The sequence below is a fragment of the Oryx dammah genome, unplaced genomic scaffold (assembly GCF_014754425.2).
Source record: "Oryx dammah isolate SB20612 unplaced genomic scaffold, SCBI_Odam_1.1 HiC_scaffold_25, whole genome shotgun sequence".
NCBI lineage: Eukaryota > Metazoa > Chordata > Mammalia > Artiodactyla > Bovidae > Oryx > Oryx dammah.
The window spans coordinates 3,808,228-3,829,682 of record NW_024070209.1 but is presented as its reverse complement, the minus strand read 5'-3'; the positions used below and the strand labels follow the sequence as shown (position 1 = coordinate 3,829,682).

Below are 21,455 nucleotides of genomic sequence, written 5' to 3'. Positions count from 1 at the left end.
TGAGTCTGTGCCTGCTCTCTGTGGCAGCCACATTTGTGATAAGGTTCTTGATTTCTCTGCTCCTTGAGTAAGGAAGTTAACCCAGTCTTTTGACAGATAGTGAGCCCCACCTGAAAAGCTTCTGGACCTCACTTTAGGGGAGAATTCAACATAAAATATTTAGTTTGGGGGCTGCAGTGAGAGAGAGTCCAGCAACTGTCGGGGCTCCAAGAAATGCCGGGTAATGATGATAAGGATGTAAACTCCAGTGGGGCTGGAGAAGAGACCAAGGAAAAGGTAGATTCAAAAGGCATCTTTCAGATAAACTTCTTAGGATTTTATGATTCCTGGGGGATCAAAAAGGTTGAAAACTGTGCCCAGGAAACTCAACTACAAGTTATCTCCCTTGTGTCCCTGTTAACAGCTTCCTGATTGCTGGCTTTTTAACAGAATCACCTGGCGTTGGGGATGGAGCCCTTAAAAGTACAGATTCCACGGCTCTCTTGTCTCCCTTATAAATGAAAAGTGTCCCAGCTTGGCTTTTGGACACAGCCATGTTTGGGAGTCGCCAGTCTTGATCTCAGAAGGCAAATAAGCATGGGAGTATATTAATTAGTTTATAGATTCGGGTAAATGTTACAGAGACGGGAATAACACTGGCTTAAAATACCATAGAGAATTCTCTTTTTTGCTCTTGTGCCTGTAATTGGGGTCTAGTTTGATCGTGCCTTTCATGGATCTAAACACTGTTGATCTGTGGGGTTAGGTGCTGTGATGAGAGAGAGGATGTTACTCTCACACTCATGGTCTGAGGATGCCGTGCTGCCATGTCATCAAGCCTGGTGACACGGTGGAGTGAGTGGGGGAGTGGGCAAGCCACTTGCCCTTAAGGACCCACCCTGAAGTGTAGTCCATTGGCTAGAACTTAGTCACATGACGCTGCCCAGCTGCAAAATGGCTGGGTAATCCAGCTCAGCCATAAAAGAGTGATTGTTAAGGGGGTGGAGGAAGATGAAGTAACATTTTTCTCCTAGGTGTTTTATCTAGATGGATCTTCCCACTAGGTAGTTGGCAGTGTGGGTTGAAAGCTTGTGAAAAAGATGGCATCTTAAATACATTTTAAGGAAGTGTCAGTTTACAGATTACAGTCTTTTGTATAATTGTAGTCCTTTCTCTCTCTCCACATTGTGTGTGTTTGCAGCCTCGTTACAGAGTCTGAGGGAGGAACAGTGCAGAGAAGCTTACTACTCTGTTCTGGTTCACTTTTGAGGTTCACTGTGGTATTTATTGAGTTGGCCAAGAGCTTGGTCCAGGTTTTTCCATACCATTCTATTGCAAAACCTGAACGAACTTTTCGGCCAACCCAGTAAACGACCATTCAAATCTATGGCCCAAGCAGCCATGAAGACTGGAATGTGGCCAAGATTCCTGGGATCAGGAATGCCATAGATGTATTATCCGGTAGCTTTTTTCACAGAGAAAACTAGGAGTGTGGCTGGCACTTGCAAAATAAAGGTTTTGGGGAGTGACTGTAGTGGTGGGGTGATGGTGGCGAAAAGCTGCTTGAGGGGAAGTCCCTGATGATGGACGAGCAGGCAAAATTTAAACACCAGGTGTTTCTACTTAAGTAGTACTCCAGCCAACCTTATTAACATTTTTCTCAAGTGTTGAGCACTGGCACCAAAGCTGTTCAGTTTTTAGAGCACCTAATTGTAGCTGTTTGGGCTTTTAAAGTTAACATTGAACAGAATCATTTTTATTCTCAGACATATATGCTTGATTCATTTTGCATTGGAACTCTCTTTGATGAGGACGATTCCATGATCTTCCTGTATATTGTCAAGTAATTTATGAAGCTAATGTTCATAAGCAGTACATGTTTTATTTATTTTTATTTCTTTAATAGTAACAAGATGTTAGGTTTTGATATTTTTCCCCTCATGAATTGACAGTTTAATGTCATTAAACCTCCTGTGGTGCAGAAAATCCAAGTTCAGTCTCCTTTTTCCAGTTGGTGGTGCATGCATTCGCACTCCCGGGAAATGGGCCCCCTCAGCGCCGCCCCCTGCTCCCCTCTGCCACCTCCCCCCCACGCTGTGTGACTTGCTCCCAGTGCAGGGAACACTGGCATGGGCACACCCCCTGCCTGCTGTTGGAGGTGCGTGTAGACAGGAATAGCTCCTTTAAAACCATTTTGTTTGTTTATTTTGGGCTGGGCTGAGTCTTCGTTGCTGTGTGGGCTTTTCTCTAGTTGTGGCGAGCAGGAGCGTCAGTCTAGGTGCATCATCTCTAGATGCGCCAGCTCTAGACTGTCTGGGCTTCAGGAGTTGTGACGGGTGGGCTCTGGGACACGGGCTCCAAGAGTTGTGCTTAGCTGCTTCTTGGCACGTGGGGTCTTCCTGGACCGGGGATGGAACCCTTGTCTCTTTTACATTGGCACCAGGGAAACCCTGGCAGGAATATCCTGTATTTACTTTCAACTTCCTGCTAAACTGATCTGGGCAGTTCTGATTTTTTTTTTTTTTTTTTTAATAGAGTAGTCCTTATGGGTGTTTAGTTACTAGACAAATTAGAGGGTATGGCATTCAAAAAGAACTTTTAAAGTAGTTAAATTTTAGTCTTGCCTCTAAATTGTAAGATACACTTTCTGTAGGTGCTTCCACATGTCCCATATGTTTAAGTGCCTTTGTGTTAAGTTCAATTTATGGCTGTATATTTGTTCAAAATATTTTAAGATAATGAACACGTAGTATTAGGATTTATATCCGACATTTGTTGTTGTCCAATCACTGAGTCCTTTCTGACCCCATGGATTGCAGCATGCGAGGCTCTACTCTTTTCCCATATCTTGCAGATTTTGCTTCGATTCATGTCCAGTGAGTTGGTGATGCCATCCAACCATCTTATCCTCTGCCGCTCCCTTCTCCTTTTGCCTTCAGTCTTTCCCAGCATCACGGTCCTTTCCAGTGAATTGGCTGTTCATGTCAGGTGGCCAAAGTATTAGAGCTTCAGCTTTAGCACCAGCCCCTCCAACGTCCTTCCAGTCAGGGTTGATTTCCTTTAGGACTGGCTGGTTTGATCTTGCAGTCCAGGGGCTCTCAAGAGTCTTCTCCAGCATAAGAGCGTGAAAGGATCGGTTCTTCAGCGTCAGCCTTCTATGGGCCAGCTCTCCCATCTGTACATGACTAGAGGAACCATAGCTTTGGCTTTATGGACCTTTGTCGGCAGAGTGATGTCTCCGCTTTTTAATATGCTGTCTAGGTTTGTCATTGCTTTTCTTCCGAGGAGCAAGCGTCTTCATGGCTGCAGTCACTGTCCACAGTGATTTTGGAGCCCAAGAAAATAAAGTCTGTCACTGCTTCCACTTTTCCTCCTTCTATTTGCCTTGAAGTAATGAGACTGGATGCCATGATCTTAGTTTTTTGAATGTTGAGTTTTAAGCCAGCCTTTTCATTCTCCTCTTTCACCCTCATCAAGAGGCTCTTTAGTTCCTCTTCACTTTCTGCCTTTAGAGTGGTATCATCTGTATATCTGAAATTGTCAATATTTCTCCTAGCAATCTTGATTCCAGCTTGTGCTTCATTCAGCCTGGCATTTCGCGTGATGTACTGTGCATAGAATTTAAATAAGCAGGGTGACACTATACAGCCTTGTTGTATTCCTTAACCAATTTTGAACCAGTGTGTTGTTCCATGTCCAGTTCTGTTTTGTTTTGTTTTTCATTAATTACTTTTTAAATTGCAGTATAATTGGTTTACAGAATTTCGCTGTTTTCTGTGAAATACCAACACGAATCAGCCATAGGTGTACATATGTCCCCTCCCTCTTGAGCCCTCTTATCTCCCTCCCCACCCCACCCCTCTAGGCTGTTACAGAACCCCTGTTTGAGTTCCCTGAGTCATACAGCAAATTCCCGTTGGCATTCTATTGTACATATGGTAATGTAAGTTTCCACGTTACTCTCTCTATACGTCTCACCCTGTCCTTCCTCTCCCCGCCCCTTGTGTCCATAAGTCTGTTCTCTATGTCTGTTTCTCCATTGCTGCCCTGTAAATAAATTAATTGGTACCGTCTTTCTAGATTCCATATATATGCCTTAGTATACAATATTTATCGTTGTGTTTCTGACTTAACTTCACTCTGTACAATAGGCCCTAGTTTCATCCGCCTCAGAACTGACTCTTGAGTGTTCGTTTTTATGGCTGAGTAACATTCCACTGTGTCTGTGCCACAGCTTCTCCACCCAGCCATCTGTCTGTGCACATCTGGGCCGCTCCCATGCTCTAGCTACTGTAAATAAGGCTGCGGGGACACTGGCCACACACGTCGGTGTCTTTTCCAGTTTTGGTTTCCTCAGAGTAGATGCCTAGTAGTGGGATTGCTGGGTCATACGTTGCTTCTATTCCGAGTTTTTTAAGGACTCTCTATAGCATCTTCGGTAGTGGCTATATGAGTTTACATTCCCACCAACAGTGCAAGAGGGGTCCCTTTTCTCCACACCCTCTCCAGCATTTATTGTTTATAGACTTTTGAATGATGGCCATTCTGGCTAGTGTGAGGTGGAATCTCATTGTAGTTTTGATTTGCATTTCTCTAATAATGAGTGATGTTGAGCATCTTTTCATGTGTGTGTTAGCCATCTGTATGTCTTTGGAGAAATGTCTGTTTAGATCTTTTCCCCACTTTTTGATTGGGTTGTTTGTTTTTCTGGCATTGAATTGTATGAGCTGCTTGTATATTTTGGAAATTAATCCTTTGTCAGTTGTTTCATTTGCTATTGTTTTCTCCCTTTCTAAGGGTTGTCTTTTCACTTTGTTTATAGTTTACTTTGCTGTGCAAAAGCTTTTAAGTTTAATTAGATCCCACTTGTTTTGTTTTTTATTTCCATTACTCTAGGAGGTGGGTCATAGAGTATCTTGCTTTGATTTATGTCATCGAGTGTTCTGCCTATGTTTTCCTCTAAGAGTTTTATAGATTCTGGTCTTACATTTAGGTCTTTAATCCATTTTGAGTTTATCTTTGTGTTTAGTGTTAGGAAGTGTTCTAATTTCATTCTTTTACACGTAGCTGTCCAGTTTTCCCAGCACCATTTATTGAAAAGGCTGTTTTTGCCCCATGGTATATTCTTGCCTCCTTTGTAAAAAATAAGGTACCCATAGGTGCATGGGTTTAATCTCTGGGCTGTCTATCTTGTTTCATTGGTCTATATTTCTGTTTTTGTGCCAGTACCATACTGTCTTGATGACTGTAGCTTTGTAGTGTATTCTGAAGTCAGGAAGGTTGATTCCTCCAGCTTCTTTGATCTTTCTTAAGACTGCTTTGGCTGTTCGGGGTCTTTTGTGTTTCCATATGAATTGTGAAATTTTTTGTTGTAGTTCTGTGAAAAATGCCATTGGTGATTTGATAGGGATCTTGTTGAGTCTGTAGACTGCATTTGGTAGTTCAGTCATTTTCACAGTATTGATTCTTCCAACCCAGGGACATGGAATATCTCCCCATCTGTTTATGTCATCTCATTTCTCTCATCAGTGTCTTGTAATTTTCTGTACGCAGTTCTTTTGTCTCCTTGCTGCTGCTGCTGCTGCTGCTGCTGCATAGTCGCTTCAGTCGTGTCCAACTCTGTGCGACCCCATAGACGGCAGCCCACCAGGCTCCTCTGTCCCTGCGATTCTCCAGGCAAGAACACTGGAGTGGGTTTCCATTTCCTTCTCCATTTGTCTCCTTAGGTAGGTTTATTCTTAGATATTTTATTCTTTTTGTTGTAGTGGTGAATGAGATTGATTCCTTAATTTCTCTGATTTTTTGTTGTTGTTAGTATAGGGGAATGCAGGTGATTTCTGTGTATTGATTTTGTATCCTGTGACTTTGCTAAATTCACTGATTAGCTCTAGTAATTTTCTGATAGTCTCTTCAGAGTTTTCTACATATAGTATCATGTCATCTGCAAACAGTGAGTTTTATTTCTTCTTTTCTGATCTGGATTCCCTTTATTTCTTTTTTTTCTCTGATTGTCATAGATAGGACTTATAAAACTATGTTGAATAATAGTGGTAAGAGTGGAACCCCTCATTTTGTTTCTGATCTTAGAGGGAATGCTTTCTGTGTTTCATCACTGAGAATAGTGTTTGCTATGGGCTTATCATATATAGCCTTTATTAAGTTGAGGTAGGTTCTTTTCTGCCCATTTTTTAAGAGTTTTTATCATAAATGGGTGCTGAATTTTATCAAAGACCTTTTCTGCATCTATTGAGATTATCATATGGTTTTTATCTTTTAATTTGTTAATATGGTGTATCACATTGACTTGCATATATTGAAGACTCCTTGCATCCCTGGAATAAACCTGACTTGATCATGGTGTATGAGGTTTTTAATGTGTTATTGAATTCTGTTTCCTAGAGATTTGTTGAGGATTTTTGCATCTATGTTCATCAGTTATATTGGCCTATAATTTTCTTTTTTTATGTTGTCTTTGCCTGGTTTTAGTATCAGGGTGATGGTGGCCTCGTAGAATGTTTTTGGATGTGTTCCTTCCTCTTCAGTTTTTTGAAAGAGTTTTAGAAGGATAGGCATTAGCTCTTGTCTAAATGTTTGATAGAATTCACCTGTGAAAGCATCTTGCTCTCGGCTTTTGTTTTTTGAGAGGTTTTTGATCACAGTTTTGATTTCAGTGCTTGTAATTGGGTGGTTCATAAATTCTGTTTCTCCTGGTTCAGTCTTGTATGATTAAACTTTTCTAAAAACCTGTCCATTTCTTCCAGGTTGTCCATTTTATTGCCATATAGTTACTCATAATAGTGTCTTACAATCCTTTGTATTTCTGCATTGTCTGTTGTAACCTCTCCTTCTTTTCTAATTTTGTTGATTTGATTCCTCTCCTTTTTCCTTGATGAGTCTGGCTGAAGCTTTGTCAATTTTATTTATCTTCTCAAAGAACCAGCTTTTAGTTTTATTAATCTTTACTATTGTTTCTTAAATTTCTTCTTTGTTTATTTCTGCTCTGACCTTTATGCTTTCTTTCCTTCTGCTAACTTTGGTTTTTGTTGTTGTTGTTCTTTTTCCAGTTGTTTTAGGTGTAAAGTTGTCTACTCAATGTTTTTCTTGTTTCTCGAGGTAGGGGTGTATTATATAAACTTCCCTCTTAGAACTGCTTTTGCTGCATCCATAGGTTTTGAGTTACCAAGTTTTCATTGTCATTTGTTTCTAGGAATTTTTTTATTTCCCTTTTGATTTCTTCAGTAACCTGTTTGCTATTTAGAAGCGTATTGTTTAATCTCCATGTGTTTGTGTTTTTAGTTATTTTCTTGTAATTGATATCTAGTCTTAAATTTACTGAGGCTTGACTTGTGACCCAAGATGTGGTCTATCCTGGAGAATGTTCCATGTGCACTTGAGAAGAAAGTGTATTCTTATGCATTTGAATCTAATGTCCTGAAGATACCAATGAGATCCACCTGGTCTAATGTGTCATTTAAGGCTTGTGTTTCCTTATTAATTTTCTGTTTTGATGATCTGTCCATTGGTGTGAGTGGGGTGTTAGTCTCCTACTATTATGTGTTACTGTCAATTTCTCCTTTTATGTCTATTTGTGTTTGTCTTATGTATTGTGGTGCTCCTGTATTGGGTGCATAGATATTTACATTTGTTATGTCTTCCTTTTGGATTGATACCTTGATCATTATGTAGTGTCCTTTCTTATCTCTTGTAATATTCTTTACTTTTAGGTCTATTTTGTCTGATATGAGGATCGCTTCCCTAGCTTTCTTTTGATTTCCACTTGCATGGAATATATTCTTCGATCCTCTTCCTTTCAGTGTGTATGTGATTTTAGGCCTGAAGTGGGTTTCTTGTTGACAGCATATATTGGGTCTTGATTGAATGTATCCATTCAGCCAGTCTGTGTCTTTTGGTAGGAGCATTGAATCCATTTACATTCAAAGTAATTATTGATATATTCGTTCCTATTGCCATTTTCTTAATTGTTTGGGGTTTGTTTTTGTAGATCTTTTTCTTCTCTTATACTTCCTGTCTATATAAGTCCTTTTAACATTTGTTGTAATGTTGGTTTGGTGGTACTAAATTATCTTAACTTTTCCTTGTCTGTAAGGTTTTTGATTTTGCTATCAATTTTGAATGAGATCCTTGTTGGATAGAGTAATCTTGGTTGTAGACTTTTCCCCTTTCGTTATTTAAATATATCACTTCTGGACTGCAGATTTTCTGCTGACAGATGAGCTGTTAAACGTATGGGATTTCCTTTGTATGTTACTTGTTGCTCTTCCCTTGCTGCTTTAAACATTCTTTCTTTGTGTTTAGTCTTTGTTAGTTTGATTAGTATGTGTCTTGGCATGTTTCTCCTTAGGTTTATCCTGTATGGAACTCTTTGTATTTCTTGGACTTGATTGACTATTTTGTTTTCCATGTTGCGGAAATTTTCAACTAGACTCTCTTCAAAAATTTCTCATACCCTTCCTTTTTCTTTTCTTCTTCTGGAATTCCTATAATTCGAATGTTGGTGTGTTTAATATTGTCCCAGAGGTCTCTGAGACTATCCTCAATTATTTTCATTCCTTTTACTTTATTCTGCTCTTTGGCAGTTATTTCCACCATTCTATCTTCCAGGTCACTTGGCTGTCCTTCTGGCTTAGGTATTCTGCTCTTGCTTCCTTCTGGAGTATTTTTAATTTCAGTAATTGTGTCATTTGTCTCTGTATGTTCATTCTCTATTTCTTCTAGGTCTTTGTTAGTTGATTCTTGCATTTTCTCAATTCTACTTTTGAGGTTTTGGATCATCTGTGCTGTCATCATCCTGAATTCTTTTTCAGGTAGTTTGCCTGCTTTCTCTTCATTTATTTGGACTTGTGTGTTTCTAGGTTGTTTCTTCAGTTGCACAGTATTTCTCTTTCTTTTCATTTTTCTTTTTTTTTTTTTAACTTATTGTGTTTGAGGTATCTGTTTCTGAGACTTTGAGGTTGAATTCTTTCTTCCTTTTGGCTTCTGCCCTCCTGAGGTCGGTCCAGTGGTTTGTATAAGTTTTGTGTAGGGCGTGACATGTGCTTGTGCTCCAGTAGAGGGAGGTCAGTTGTTCCCCCCACCCATGGCAGGGCTGAGTGAGGTGATAATTCCGTCTGCTGATGATTGGGTTTGTATTTCTGTCCTGTTTGCTGTTTGGATGAGGTGTCCTGCGCAGGGTTCTGTTGGCAGTTGGGTGGTGCTGGGTCTTGTGTGCACGTGGCTGGCCTTGTGGGAATTCTCATTGTTTGATACTCCCTAGGGTCATGCGTTCTCTGGTAGTCTAGGGTCTTGGGGTCAGCGCTCCCACTCCAAAGGTCAGGGCTTGATCACTTGCTGGGAATGGAGATCCCACAGGTAGTTTGTTATGACATTAAATGGGATTAAAACAAATAACACAAAAATGAGAAACAAAAGACACACCACAGACAAATGTCAGTTACAAAATCAGGCAATTGGTAACCAACATAATGGAATATATATACATAAATACACACCCATAAGCAAAGCCAAACGGTCCAAAAAAAAAATAAAGTACAATGGATTGACCCATGAACAGAGGAAACCAAAAATAATATCCATCAGTTAAGAACAAAACTAACCTAAAGCACAAACTGGAAAACAAAACTAAAGCAAGGTGCCAACTGGTTATTAAAGCAACAAAAACAAACTAACACATACGGTGAGAGAAAGAGAATAGAAATGCAAGATTAAATAGAGGTAGATGAAGAAAACATACTAAAGATTAACTGCAATGGGAACAGAACAGTAGGAAAAGCAAACAAAGGAATAAGTGTAGAAAAGACAATAATATTTTAAAATTTAAAAGCTGAAATTAAAGAAAGGAAAAGGATAGGGAAAAAAAGAAGAAAAAACTCCACAGAACCATGAAAGGCCAATGTAGAGGCAGAAGTATGTAACAGAAATAGAAAGTGTGATTTTAAAAGTTCTAAAAAGCTTAAATAGATTTAATAGTGCTAATAAAGTCAAAAGATACAACAGCAGATGAAAAATTTAAAAAAAAAATCCAGTGAAAAAGAAAAAAAAATCCAGAAGCAACTACAGAACAGTCAAAATATAAGAATAATAAGTCTTTCTTGAGTCTCTGCTGTCAGCATCCTTTCCCTCATTGGGACTCACAGTCCACCTTGCCTCCCTAGAATGCACTCCAGCACTGGGCTGGTGTCTGGGTCTGCTGTGGGGGCAGCTCAGACTCGGTGTGTTCTTGCCTCCAATGTCCACAGCTGTCAGAATGCACGTGCATTTTCTTTTGTGAGAATTCTGAACGTCCTTTTATATATTCCGTAGATACAGAGTCTGTGTAGCTGATTGTATGGATTTAATCCACAGTTTGTACAGCTAGTTGGAAGGTTTTGGGTCCTCTTCCTTAGCCATGGTGCCCTGGTTTCATTTGGGTTTGATCTCCACCTCTGCATGTGGCTTGGGTCCTTTTCTGTAGCTCCCCAAGTCAGGCACATAAAGGGACTCCCCTGGCTGGAGTCCTTCCCTTGTTTCCCAAGTCAAGAGCTTGAAGGGCCCGTGTCTCGTTCAGCCTCTGGTGTTGGCATGTAGCAAGAGAGATGCTACGGTGATGGCTCCATCCCCTACACATGCCTGAGCTTATTGCGTTCCCTCAGTGGCTGGTTTTCCTCCACAGGCTTTTCCCACCACAATCTCCTCACCTCCCCTCGGGCTGTCGCCCCACAGTCAACAGAAATCCATGCCCTGGGATTGCTCTACAATCCCTGCGCTCCAGCTCCCAGCCACTGTGCCATCTAGGGGACCTGTCTGGGGTGTGTATGGCTGCAGCAAGGATTGTCTGTGCGATTCTCATTCCATTTAGACTGTCACAGATCAGCTGCTTCACTCTCAGCATCAAATGTTTCTCCTCTGACACAAAGAATTGCCCCAATGTGGGGATCAGACCCTTGCTTCAGTTGCCCCACCCACTGAGGGCAGGTCCAGTCCTGCTAACTCTCCTAACTCTCCTGTTTCCCCCTCCTTCCTTCGTCCTGCAGAGTTTTGCATGGTTCTGTGTATTATTTCCCAGTGGCAGGCACTCCTGCCCGCTCTCAGCTGGTGTTCTGCACGCACTTCTGTGTCTGAGGGTGTGTTCCTGATGTGTCCGTGGAGAGGGATGGACTCCACGTCCACCTATGCCTCCACCATCTTTTCTCCCCTTGGCTGGTTCTAACTGTTGCTTCCTGACCTGCATACAGGTTTCTTAGGAGACAGCAGAAGACAGGTAAGGGGATTTGGTATTCCCATCTCTTTAATAATTTTCCACAGTTTGTTGTGATCCACACAGTCAAAGGTTTATCATAGTCAATGAAGCAGAAGTAGATGTTTTTCTGGAACCCCCTTGCTTGATGAGCCAACAAATATTGGCAGTTTGATCTCTGGTTCCTTTTCTAAACCCAGCTTGTACATCTTGAAGTTCTCAGTTCATGTAGTGCTGAAGCCTAGCTTGAAGGATTTTGAGCATAACCTTACTAGCTAGTGAACTGAGTGCAATTGTTTGGTAGTTTGAACATTTTTTGTCATTGTCTTTCTTTGAGATTGGAATGAAAACTGATCTTTCCTGGTCCTTTGTCCATTGCTGAGTTTTCCAAGTTTGCTGACATTGAGTGTGGCACTTTAATAGCATCATTTTTTAAGATTTTAAATAGCTCAGCTGGAATTCCATCACCTCCTCTAGCTTTTGTTTGTTCTTTGCTTCTTATGTTTTTATTTTTATTTTTTAAAAATTAATTTATTTTAATTGGAGGATAATTACAGTATTGTGATGGTTTTTGCCATACATCAACATGAGTTGGCCATAGACATACATGTGTCCGCCCCGTCCTGAATCCCCTTCCCACCTCCCTCCCCACCCTGTCCCTCTAGGTTGTCCCAGAGTGCCAGCTTTGGGTGCTCTGCTTCATGCATCAAACTCGCACTGCTCATCTGTTTCACATATGGTAATATATATGTTTCAGTGCTGTTCTCTCAAGTCCTCCCATCCTCGCCTTCTCCCACTGAGTCCAAAAGTCTGTTCTTTACATCTCTCTCCTTTGTTGCCCTGCAGGTAGGATTGTTGGTACCATCTTTCTAAATTCCATATATATGTGTTAATATACAGTATTTGTCTTTCTCTTTCCGATATACTTCACTCTGTATAATCGACTCCAGCTTCATCCACCTCATTAGAACTGACTCAAATGCATTAGTTTTTATAACTGAGTAATATTCCATTGTGTATATGTACTACAACTTCCTTATCCCCTCATCTGCCAATGGACATCTAGGTTGCTTCCATGTCCTAGCTGTTGTAAATAGTGCTGCAGTGAACATTGGGGTACTTTCAGTTCTGGTTTCCTTGGGGCTTATGCCCAGCAGTGAGATTGCTGGGTTGCATGGCAATTCTATTCCTGGTTTTTGAGGAATCTCCACACTGTTGTCCACCAACAGTGTAAGAGGGTTCCCTTTTCTCCAAATGCTCTACAGCATTTATTGTTTGTAGACTTCTTGATGATGGCCATTCCGACCCGTGTGAGATAATATCTCATTGTGTTTTTGATTTGCAGTTCTCTAATAATGAGAAGTGTCAAGCATCTTTTCATGTGCTTAATAGCCATCTGTATGTCTTCTTGGAGAAACGTCTGTTTAGGTCTTCTGCCCACTTTTTGATTGGGTTGTTCATTTTTCTTGTATTGAGCTGCTAAATATATTTTGGAGATTAGTCCCGTGTCAGTTGTTTCATTTGCTATTACTTTCTCCCATTCTGAGGACTGTCTTTTCACCTTGTTTATAGCTTCCTTCATTGTGCAAAAGGTTTTACATTTAATTAGGTCCCATTTGTTTATTTGTTTTTTATTTGCATTACTCTGGGAGGTGAGTCAGAGTATTCTGTTTTTGTCTAAGAGCTTTATAGTTTCTGGTCTTACATCTAGGCCTTTAATCCATTTTGAGTTTATTTTTGTGTGGGGTGTTAGCAACCGTCCTAGTTTCATTCTTCTAAACATAGCTGACCAATTTTCCCAGTTCCACTTGTTGAAGAGACTGTCTTTTCTCCATTGTATATTTTTGCTTCCTTTATCAAAGATAAGGTGTCCATAGGTGTGGATTTATCTCTGAACTTTCTATTTTGTTCCATTGATCTGTATTTCTGTCTTTGTGCCAGTACTGTCTTGATGACGGTAGCTTTGTCGTATAGTCTGAAGTTGGGAAAGTTGATTCCGGTTCCATTCTTCTTTCTCAAGATTGCTTTGGCTATTTTGGATCTTTTGTAGCTCATACAAATTGTGAAATTATTGGTTTTAATTCTGTGAAAAATACCATTGGTAGTTTGATAGGGATTGCATTGAATCTATAGATTGCTTTGGGTAGTATATTCATTTTCACTCTATTGATTCTTCCAATCCAAAAACATGGTATTTCTCCATCTATTTGTGTTATCTTTGATTTTTTTCCCTCAGTGTTCTACAGTGTCTGTATGTCTAAATATTTTATTCTTTTCATGGCAGTGGTGAATGGGATTGTTTCCTTAATTTTTCTTTCTGTTTTCATTGTTGGTGTATAGGAATGCAAGGGACTCCTGTGTATTCATTTTATATCTTTTGAGTTTATTACATCCATTGATTAGCTCTAGTTATTTTCTGCTGGCATCTTTGGGGTTTTCTATGTAGAGAATCACGTCATCTGCACACTGTGAGAGATTTACTTCTACTTTTCCATCCTGGATTCCTTTTACTTCTTTTTCTTCTCTGATTGCTGTGGCTAGGATTTCCAAAGCTATGTTGAGTAGCAGTAGTGAGAGTGGGCAGCCTTGTCTTGTCCCTGATTTTCAAGGAAATGCTTTCAAGTTTTAGCCATTGAGGATAATGTTTGCTGTGGGTTTGTTGTATATGGCTTTATTATCTTGAGGTATGTCCATTCTGTGCCTACTTTTCTGGGGAATTTTTATCATAAGTGAGTTTTGAATTTTGTAAAAGGCTTTCTCTGCATCTATGGAAATAATCACATGGTTTTTATCTTTCAATTTGTTGATATGGTATATCACATCAATTGATTTGTGAACATTGAAGAGTTCTTACATCCTTGGACTAAAGCCCACTTGATCATGATGTATGATCTTTTTAATATGTCATTGGATTCTGTTTGCCAGAACTTGTTGAGGATTTTTGCATCTATGTTCATCAGTGATGTTGGCCTGTAGTTTTCATTTTTTGTGTGTGGCATCTTCATCTGGTTTTGCTATCAGAGTGATTCATGTGGCCTTGTAGGATGAATTTGGAAGTTTTCCTTCCTCTGCGATTTTTTGGAAGAGTTTGAGTAGGATAGGTATTAGCTCTTCTTGAAATTTTTGGTAGAATTCACCTGTGAAGCCATCTGGTCCTGGGCTTTTGTTTGTTGGAAGATTTTTTATTATAGTTCTGTTTTCCATGCTTGTGAATTTCTGTTTCTTCCTGGTTGAGTTTTGGAAGGTTACACTTTTCTAAGAATTTGTCCATTTCTTCCAAGTTGTCCTTTTTATTGGCATATAGTTGCTCATAGTAGTTTATGTTTGTTTGTATTTGTGTGTTCTCCATTTTCATTTCTAATTTTATTGGTTTGAGTCATCTCCCTCTTTTGTATCTTGATGAGTTTGGCTAACGGTTTGTCTGTTTGGTTTATCTTCTCGGTATCGTTTTCATTTATTTCTGCTGATTTTTATGATTTCTTTCCTTCTACTGACTTTGGGTTTTTATTGTTCTTTTTCTAGTTTCTTTAGGTATAAGGTTAGGTGGTTTGTTTGATTTTCTCTTGTTTCTTGAGGCAGGCTTGTATTGCTGTGAACCTCCCTCTTAGCACTGCTTTACTGAGTCCATAGGCTTTGGGGTTGTTGTGTTTTCATTGTCATTTGTTCCTATGCATATTTTGACTTCCTTTTTCATTTCTTCAGTGATCTGTTGCTTATTCAGAAGCGTGTCGTTTAGCCTCCATATGTTTGTGTTTTCTTATCCTGTAGTTTATATCTAATCTTACAGTATTGTGATCAGAAAAAGTTCTTGAAATGATTTCAGTTTTTTTAAACTCACCAAGGCTTGATTTGTGGCCCAAGATGTGATCTATCCTGGAGAATGTTCCATGCACATTTGAGAAAAAAGTGAAATCCATCGTTTTGAGGTGAAATGCCCTGCAGGTATCGATTAGGTCTGTGTGGTCCAGTGTATCATTCAAAGCTTGTTAATTTTCTGTCTGGATGATCTGTCTGTTGGTGTGAGTGGGAGGTTAAAGTCTCCCTTTGTTGGCAAAGTAATGTCTCTGCTTTTTAATATGCTGTCTGCTGCTGCTAAGTCACTTCAGTTGTGTCCAACTCTATGCGACCCCATAGACGGCAGCCCACCAGGCTCCCCCGTCCCTGGGATTCTCCAGGCAAGAACACTGGAGTGGGTTGCCATTTCCTTCTCCAATGCAGGAAAGTGAAAAGTGAAAGTGAAGTCGTGTCCGACTCTTAGTGACCCCATGGACTGTAGTCTATTAGGCTCCTTCATCCATGGGATTTTCCAGGCAGGAGTACTGGAGTGGGGTGCCATTGCCTTCCCCCAATATGCTGTATAGGTTGGTCATAACTTTTCTTCCAAGGAGTAACTGTCTTTTAATTTCATGGCTGCAGTCACCATCTGCAGTGATTTTGGAGCCCCCAAAAATAAAGTCAGCCACTGTTTCCCCATCTATTTGCCATAAAGTGATGGGACCGGATGCCATGATCTTAGTTTTCTGAATGTTGAGTTTTAAGCCAGCTTTTTCACTCTCCTCTTTCACTTTCATCAAGAGGCTCTTTAGTTCTTCACTTTCTGCCATAAGGGTGGTGTCATCTGCATATCTGAGGTTATTGATATTTCTCCCGGCAGTCTTGATTCCAGCTTGTGCTTCTTCCAGTCCAGCATTTCTCATGATGTACTCTGCATATAAGTTAAATAAACAGTGTGACAATATACAGCCTTGACGTACTCCTTTCCTGATTTGGAACCAGTCTGTTGTTCCATGTCTAGTTCTAACTGTTGCTTCCTGACCTGCATATAGGTTTCTCAAGAGGCAGGTCAGGTGGACTGGTATTCCCATCTCTTTCAGAACTTTCCACAGTTTATTGTGGTCCACACAGTCAAAGGCTTTGGCATAGTCAATAAAGCAGAAATAGATGTTTTTCTGGAACACTCTTGCTTTTTTGATGACCCAGTGGATATTGGCTATTTGAGCTCTGGTTCCTCTGCCTTTTGTAAAACCAACTGGAACATCTGGAATTTCACAGTTCACATATTGCTGAAACCTGGCTTGGAGAATTTTGAGCATTACTTTACTAATGTGTGAGGATGAGTGCAATTGTGTGGCAGTTTGAGCGTTCTTTGGCATTGCCTTTCTTCAGTTTAAGTCTCAATTTGGCAATAAGGAGTTCATGGTCTGAGCCACCGTCAGCTCTGTCTTGGGTGGCCCTACACGGCATGGCTTGGTTTCATTGAGTTAGACAAGACTGTGGTCCATGTGATCGATTGGCTAGTTGTCTGTGATTGTGGTTTCAGTCTCTCTGCCCTCTGATGTCCTCTCTCAGCGTCTGCCATCTTTCTGCCGTCTTACTGGGGTTTCTTTTACGTTGGACGTGGGGTAGCTCCTCGGCCACTCTAGCGCCGTGCAGCCACCGCTTGCTGCAAGTAGTTGTCTGAAAAACCAGTGGTTGTCTGGGATTTACCTACTAAAATACTACTAAATTTTAGCTCTTATCTACTTTCACAGTTACTTTATCAAGTGTGGTTTTTAAAGTCTTATTATTATATTAAAATCAGAAATAGCACTAATCTTATAGCAGTACCGGCTACTGAACTTCAACAATATCCTGTCTTGTTGGCAGAAAGAGAATGGTTCAATCCAATTTTCTTAAGCTCTTATGAGCTTTCACTGCTTAAAGACAAGTTAATTACACATTGAGCCCAGGAAGATCTTCCCTTACCCCAGTACATATAAATTCTGTTAAAATTTTCACTTTCCTTTTCCAATTCTTACTCAGTTAGCTTCTCAGAATAGAGAACTTGACTGTGAAGGTAAGGGGTGGGAAAATGCAAAGATGTGTTCCAGGTAGACTTGCTTGTATAAAAAGGTAAAGTAATTGGAGACTTTAAAGCGACCTGATCCTGGCTTCTAGGACAGACGCCTCCCCTTTGCTCCCACAGTGTTGCTGAAGTCCCACCTGCATGTTCTCTTTCTCCTCCCTCTGCCGCTGTGTCAAACACACTATCCTCCGTGTCTTCAGGACTCCTTGAGTGTCTAAGTTTGGAAAACACTGAAGAAACCCCGTTACTACTTTCACCTCCACTCTCTTCCTGTCTTACACATAAGGAGCTAGAGATGTCAGTTTCTAGATTTTTATATAAACATTTTAAAGAAAAGTGTCTCATGAAAACCAATGTTTTCAAGAATTCAAGGGTATCCTTAAAGTGCCCCCAAATTATTTTACACATTTCTTATTTTACCCTTTTCTCCTTAGGTACCAACAGTTAAAATGATTTATGAATTATTTCTTATATAAATTACTGTTTTCTCCTTTTGCTTAGCTTAAAAAAAGATTGGACAGTTACTTTGTACTTTGTGAGAGAATTTCCCTTGTATTTATATTGTTTTTGTGTCATAGGAAGGAAAATCCCCTCGGCAGTGTCTGAAGGAGGGAAACTGCAAAGCTTTGAAATACTCATTTTTTGAGTGTAAAAGATCAATGGTAAGTGGCTAAAGATTTTTAAAAGCTTATGCTCAAAATCAGCTCTGTAGAGTTAAATATGTGAGTGACTTAGTAATTATAGATAGGTTGCAGTGATGTCACTTGGAAAAAAAGATGTATTTTTTCTCACCCAGTGAATTAATGTGAGGTTCATGGAAACCCACAGCTGATGGTTCTATTATGCTGACCACAGTAGCTGAACTTCATGAATTTCTAAAAAAGAGTTAAGACCATGGTCTTGGCAAGTATAAATGGGAAAGAGTTGATGTTGGTCACTGTATTTGGGCCATTTGGCGATTGCACAGCCATAATGCGGGGTCTAAAGGGTGTGCACTGCGCCTTACATGTTGATGTGATTGGAAAGAATGTTGGCATCTGTGTCTGAATCTGTAGTGATGAACTGGAGAGACAGCCTGAAGGACATTACAAATCTCATGATTTCTACTCTAGTGTTCTTTGATTCAAAGATTCACAAAGGTCTTTGGAATAGAAACTAGGAGCCTTGTGTTTGTGAAAAGAAAATAAATCACAAAAATGAACATCCCTTTAAAAACAGCAGTAACTTTAACTTGAACATGCTCTCGATTGGTCAGCAGCACTTAAATCCCTTTCCTTTTGTTGACAGGAGAAGCAGAGCATATAGGATATTATGATCTGCGAGGCCAGAGAAAAACTTTGCTAACTAATCAGATCCAGGGAGATGTAAAGTGAGATTAAAATTGGCAATGCTTTCTCAAGTGACACAGTTCTTTGCCATATTTTCCTGTCGTTTAATGTAGGAAAAGAGGATTTTCTTGCCTTCTCCCACACAGTTTTGTTACCCTTGTAAAATGCAAGCCTTTAGACCTTGCAAGAATGTTAAATCATGTTTATATAATTGAGAAGTCATAAAGAACAGTTAGTGTAGGAGGCGATGAGGTGTCCTTATTAATCAGAATGACTGGATTTGTAATAAACTCCCTGTTAATTCCCGTCCTGAAGCTCAGGCTTTGATCTCCAAAGAACATTAAGAAATCAGAACATATAAAACTTTTCCACAGTTTTATCTGTCTTCTGCAGACATTTGTAATAATCTTGAGTAAAAAGTTAACATGCTTCTGACCATTTCTAAATAGCATTATGAGGCAGAACTTCACGCACACTTTGACTCCAGAAAGAGCAATATTGGGAACTTTATAGCATATTTAAGAGATCCTTGCAACCTTTCTTCAAGACTAGGACTCACTGTTAGTCCTCCAGTGTGAGGAACTAACTGTTGCAACTTCAATTGGCCAAAACCTGAAATAAAATGATTTAAATTGTGCTGGTAATTTTGCTTAATATTTCAAACAATGGGTATGTAACTCAGAGTGAAGGTAAAATGGTAAGTTTGAATTGGCTGTGCCCTCTTAATAATATCCTCTCATCATTCCCCTGTTTGAAGATTACTTGCTTTTTGAAAATGTGGCTCTTAGCTACTATATCTAATGCTCAGATGAAGAAATAGTGGTTTATCCCACACTGGCTGAAAAAGCAAGAGAGTTCCAGAAAAACATCTATTTCTGCTTTAGTGACTATGCCAAAGCCTTTGACTGTGTGGATCACAATAAACTGTGGAAAATTCTGAAAGAGATGGGAATACCAGACCACCTAGCCTGCCTCTTAAGAAATCTGTATGCAGGTCAGGAAGCAACAGTTAGAACTGGACATGGAACAACAGACTGGTTCCGAATAGGAAAAGGAGTACATCAAGGCTGTATATTGTCACCCTGCTTATTTAACTTATATGCAGAGTACATCATGAGAAACGCTGGGCTGGATGAAGCACAAGCTGGAATCAAGATTGCTGGGAGAAATATCAATAACCTCAGATATGCAGATGACACCACTCTTATGGCAGAAAGTGAAGAGGAGCTAAAAAGCCTCTTGATGAAAGTGAAAGAGGAGAGTGAAAAAGTTGGCTTAAAGCTCAACATTCAGAAAACGAAGATCATGGCATCTGGTCCCATCACTTCATGGGAAATAGATGGAGAAACAGTGGAAACAGTGTCAGACTTTACTTTGGGGGGCTCCAAAATCACTGCAGATGGTGACTGCAGCCATGAAATTAAAAGATGCTTACTCCTTAGAAGAAAAGTTATGACCAACCTAGATAGCATATTCAAAAGTGGAGACATTACTTTGCCGACTAAGGTCCATCTAGTCAAGGCTATGGTTTTTCCTGTGGTCATGTATGGATGTGAGAGTTTGGCTGTGAAGAAGGCTGAGCGCCGAAGAATTGATGCTTTTGAACTGTGGTGTTGGAGAAGACTCTTGAGAGTCCCTTGGACTGCAAGGAGATCCAACCAGTCCATTCTGAAGGAGATCAGCCCTGGGATTTCTTTGGAAGGAATGATGCTGAAGCTGAAGCTCCAGTACTTTGGCCACCTGATGCGAAGAGTTGACTCATTGGAAAAGACTCTGATGCTTGGAGGGATTGGGGGCAGGAGGAGAAGGGGACGACAGAGGATGAGATGGCTGGATGGCATCACGGACTCGATGGACATGAGTCTGAGTGAACTCAGGGAGATGGTGATGAACAGGGAGGCCTGGCGTGCTGCAATTCATGGGGTTGCAAAGAGTCGGACACGACTGAGCGGCTGAACTGAACTGAACTGAATAGGGTTTAGCTCTAAACTAATTCATTCCTCTGAGATTTCTGTGGAATGGTATTGACTGTGCAGTTTCGCCTTCTGTACTGACTAAGACCCTCCATCCTGTGGCATCACGTAAGAAGTGGCTGTACTGTGAGGCTTAAGTCAAAGAATATGCAGTTGACCTATGAGTAGTAATTTAAGGATTTGTAATCTCAAAATGGCTGTGTGTAACATATATTTCAAGGCTCTTTTCTCAGTTACTATTTAAAGATTCTAAAACACTTGAATATTAACCCAAATAAAGCTTAATTAGAAAATCAGCTTTGTCAGAAGAATAATGTATATTGAATGTACTCCAGAAAAAAAGATGAATGTAAGTTGGACTCAAGAAGAAAATTCTTACTGTGACCATAAATGAAACTTGTGTTTTTAACGCCTTCTTTTCCTCTTTGTTATTTTTTTTTCCTTCCCTGAGCTGTGACAGTTTTTAATTATGCTGGAAGCTGGTTTATTCCTCTCATGTAGTGACACCTGTTACCAAAACTATGTTTGATTATGGTGTCCAAAATATCATTTACTTGTGTATTTATTTTCAGTTGGATGCCAGATCAAGATTCAGGGGAAGAAAAGGATATTGATACTACTATGTTGAAACCAAGATGGAAACAACAAAGGACTCTGGTTATTAATCCAGAGAAGCCAAAATAAGAAACATACTTCTTGTTACATCTGTTCAGGTGGACCAGTTTTTTCCTCCATGAAACAAGAAAATGGACGAGTTCTGGTTTTCAGTAGGTATAAATGATTCTCTTGCTCTAAGTTATTCTTAGAATAAAAATTTAATTGAATAGTTGTGAGCTGAGAACATAATAGATGTGTTTTAAGAATTTTTCTGAAGCACAGGGAATGGAAAGATGGTTTCTAACTTGACTTCTCTACTAGATGACACAAATTTGTGCAGCCTTTGTCAATACTGTGGAGGCCAGGGATGGGACTGTGAAAATGAACATGCAGCCTGATGAGAAAATATCCATCTGGAAAGTTTAGGGTAAAACTTTCTTTTATTCAGATTGTACTATTTAGTTCTAAAATAAATTGTGTTTGACTGCTTGGTGAAGAAA

The 21,455-nt window shown here is 39.9% G+C and overlaps 1 protein-coding gene across 1 annotated transcript in view; it reads left to right on the top strand.

Annotated features, from left to right (window-relative positions):
• LOC120883574 (cytochrome c oxidase assembly factor 5) overlaps positions 1-21,455 on the top strand; it is a 27,480-nt gene extending 6,025 nt beyond the window's left edge. The window contains exons 2-3 of the mRNA XM_040267643.1: positions 17,636-17,719; positions 20,931-21,455. Of these exons, the coding sequence (XP_040123577.1) occupies positions 17,636-17,719; positions 20,931-20,972 (126 nt within the window). The 3' untranslated portion in view covers positions 20,973-21,455. The remainder of the gene's footprint in view (positions 1-17,635; positions 17,720-20,930) is intronic.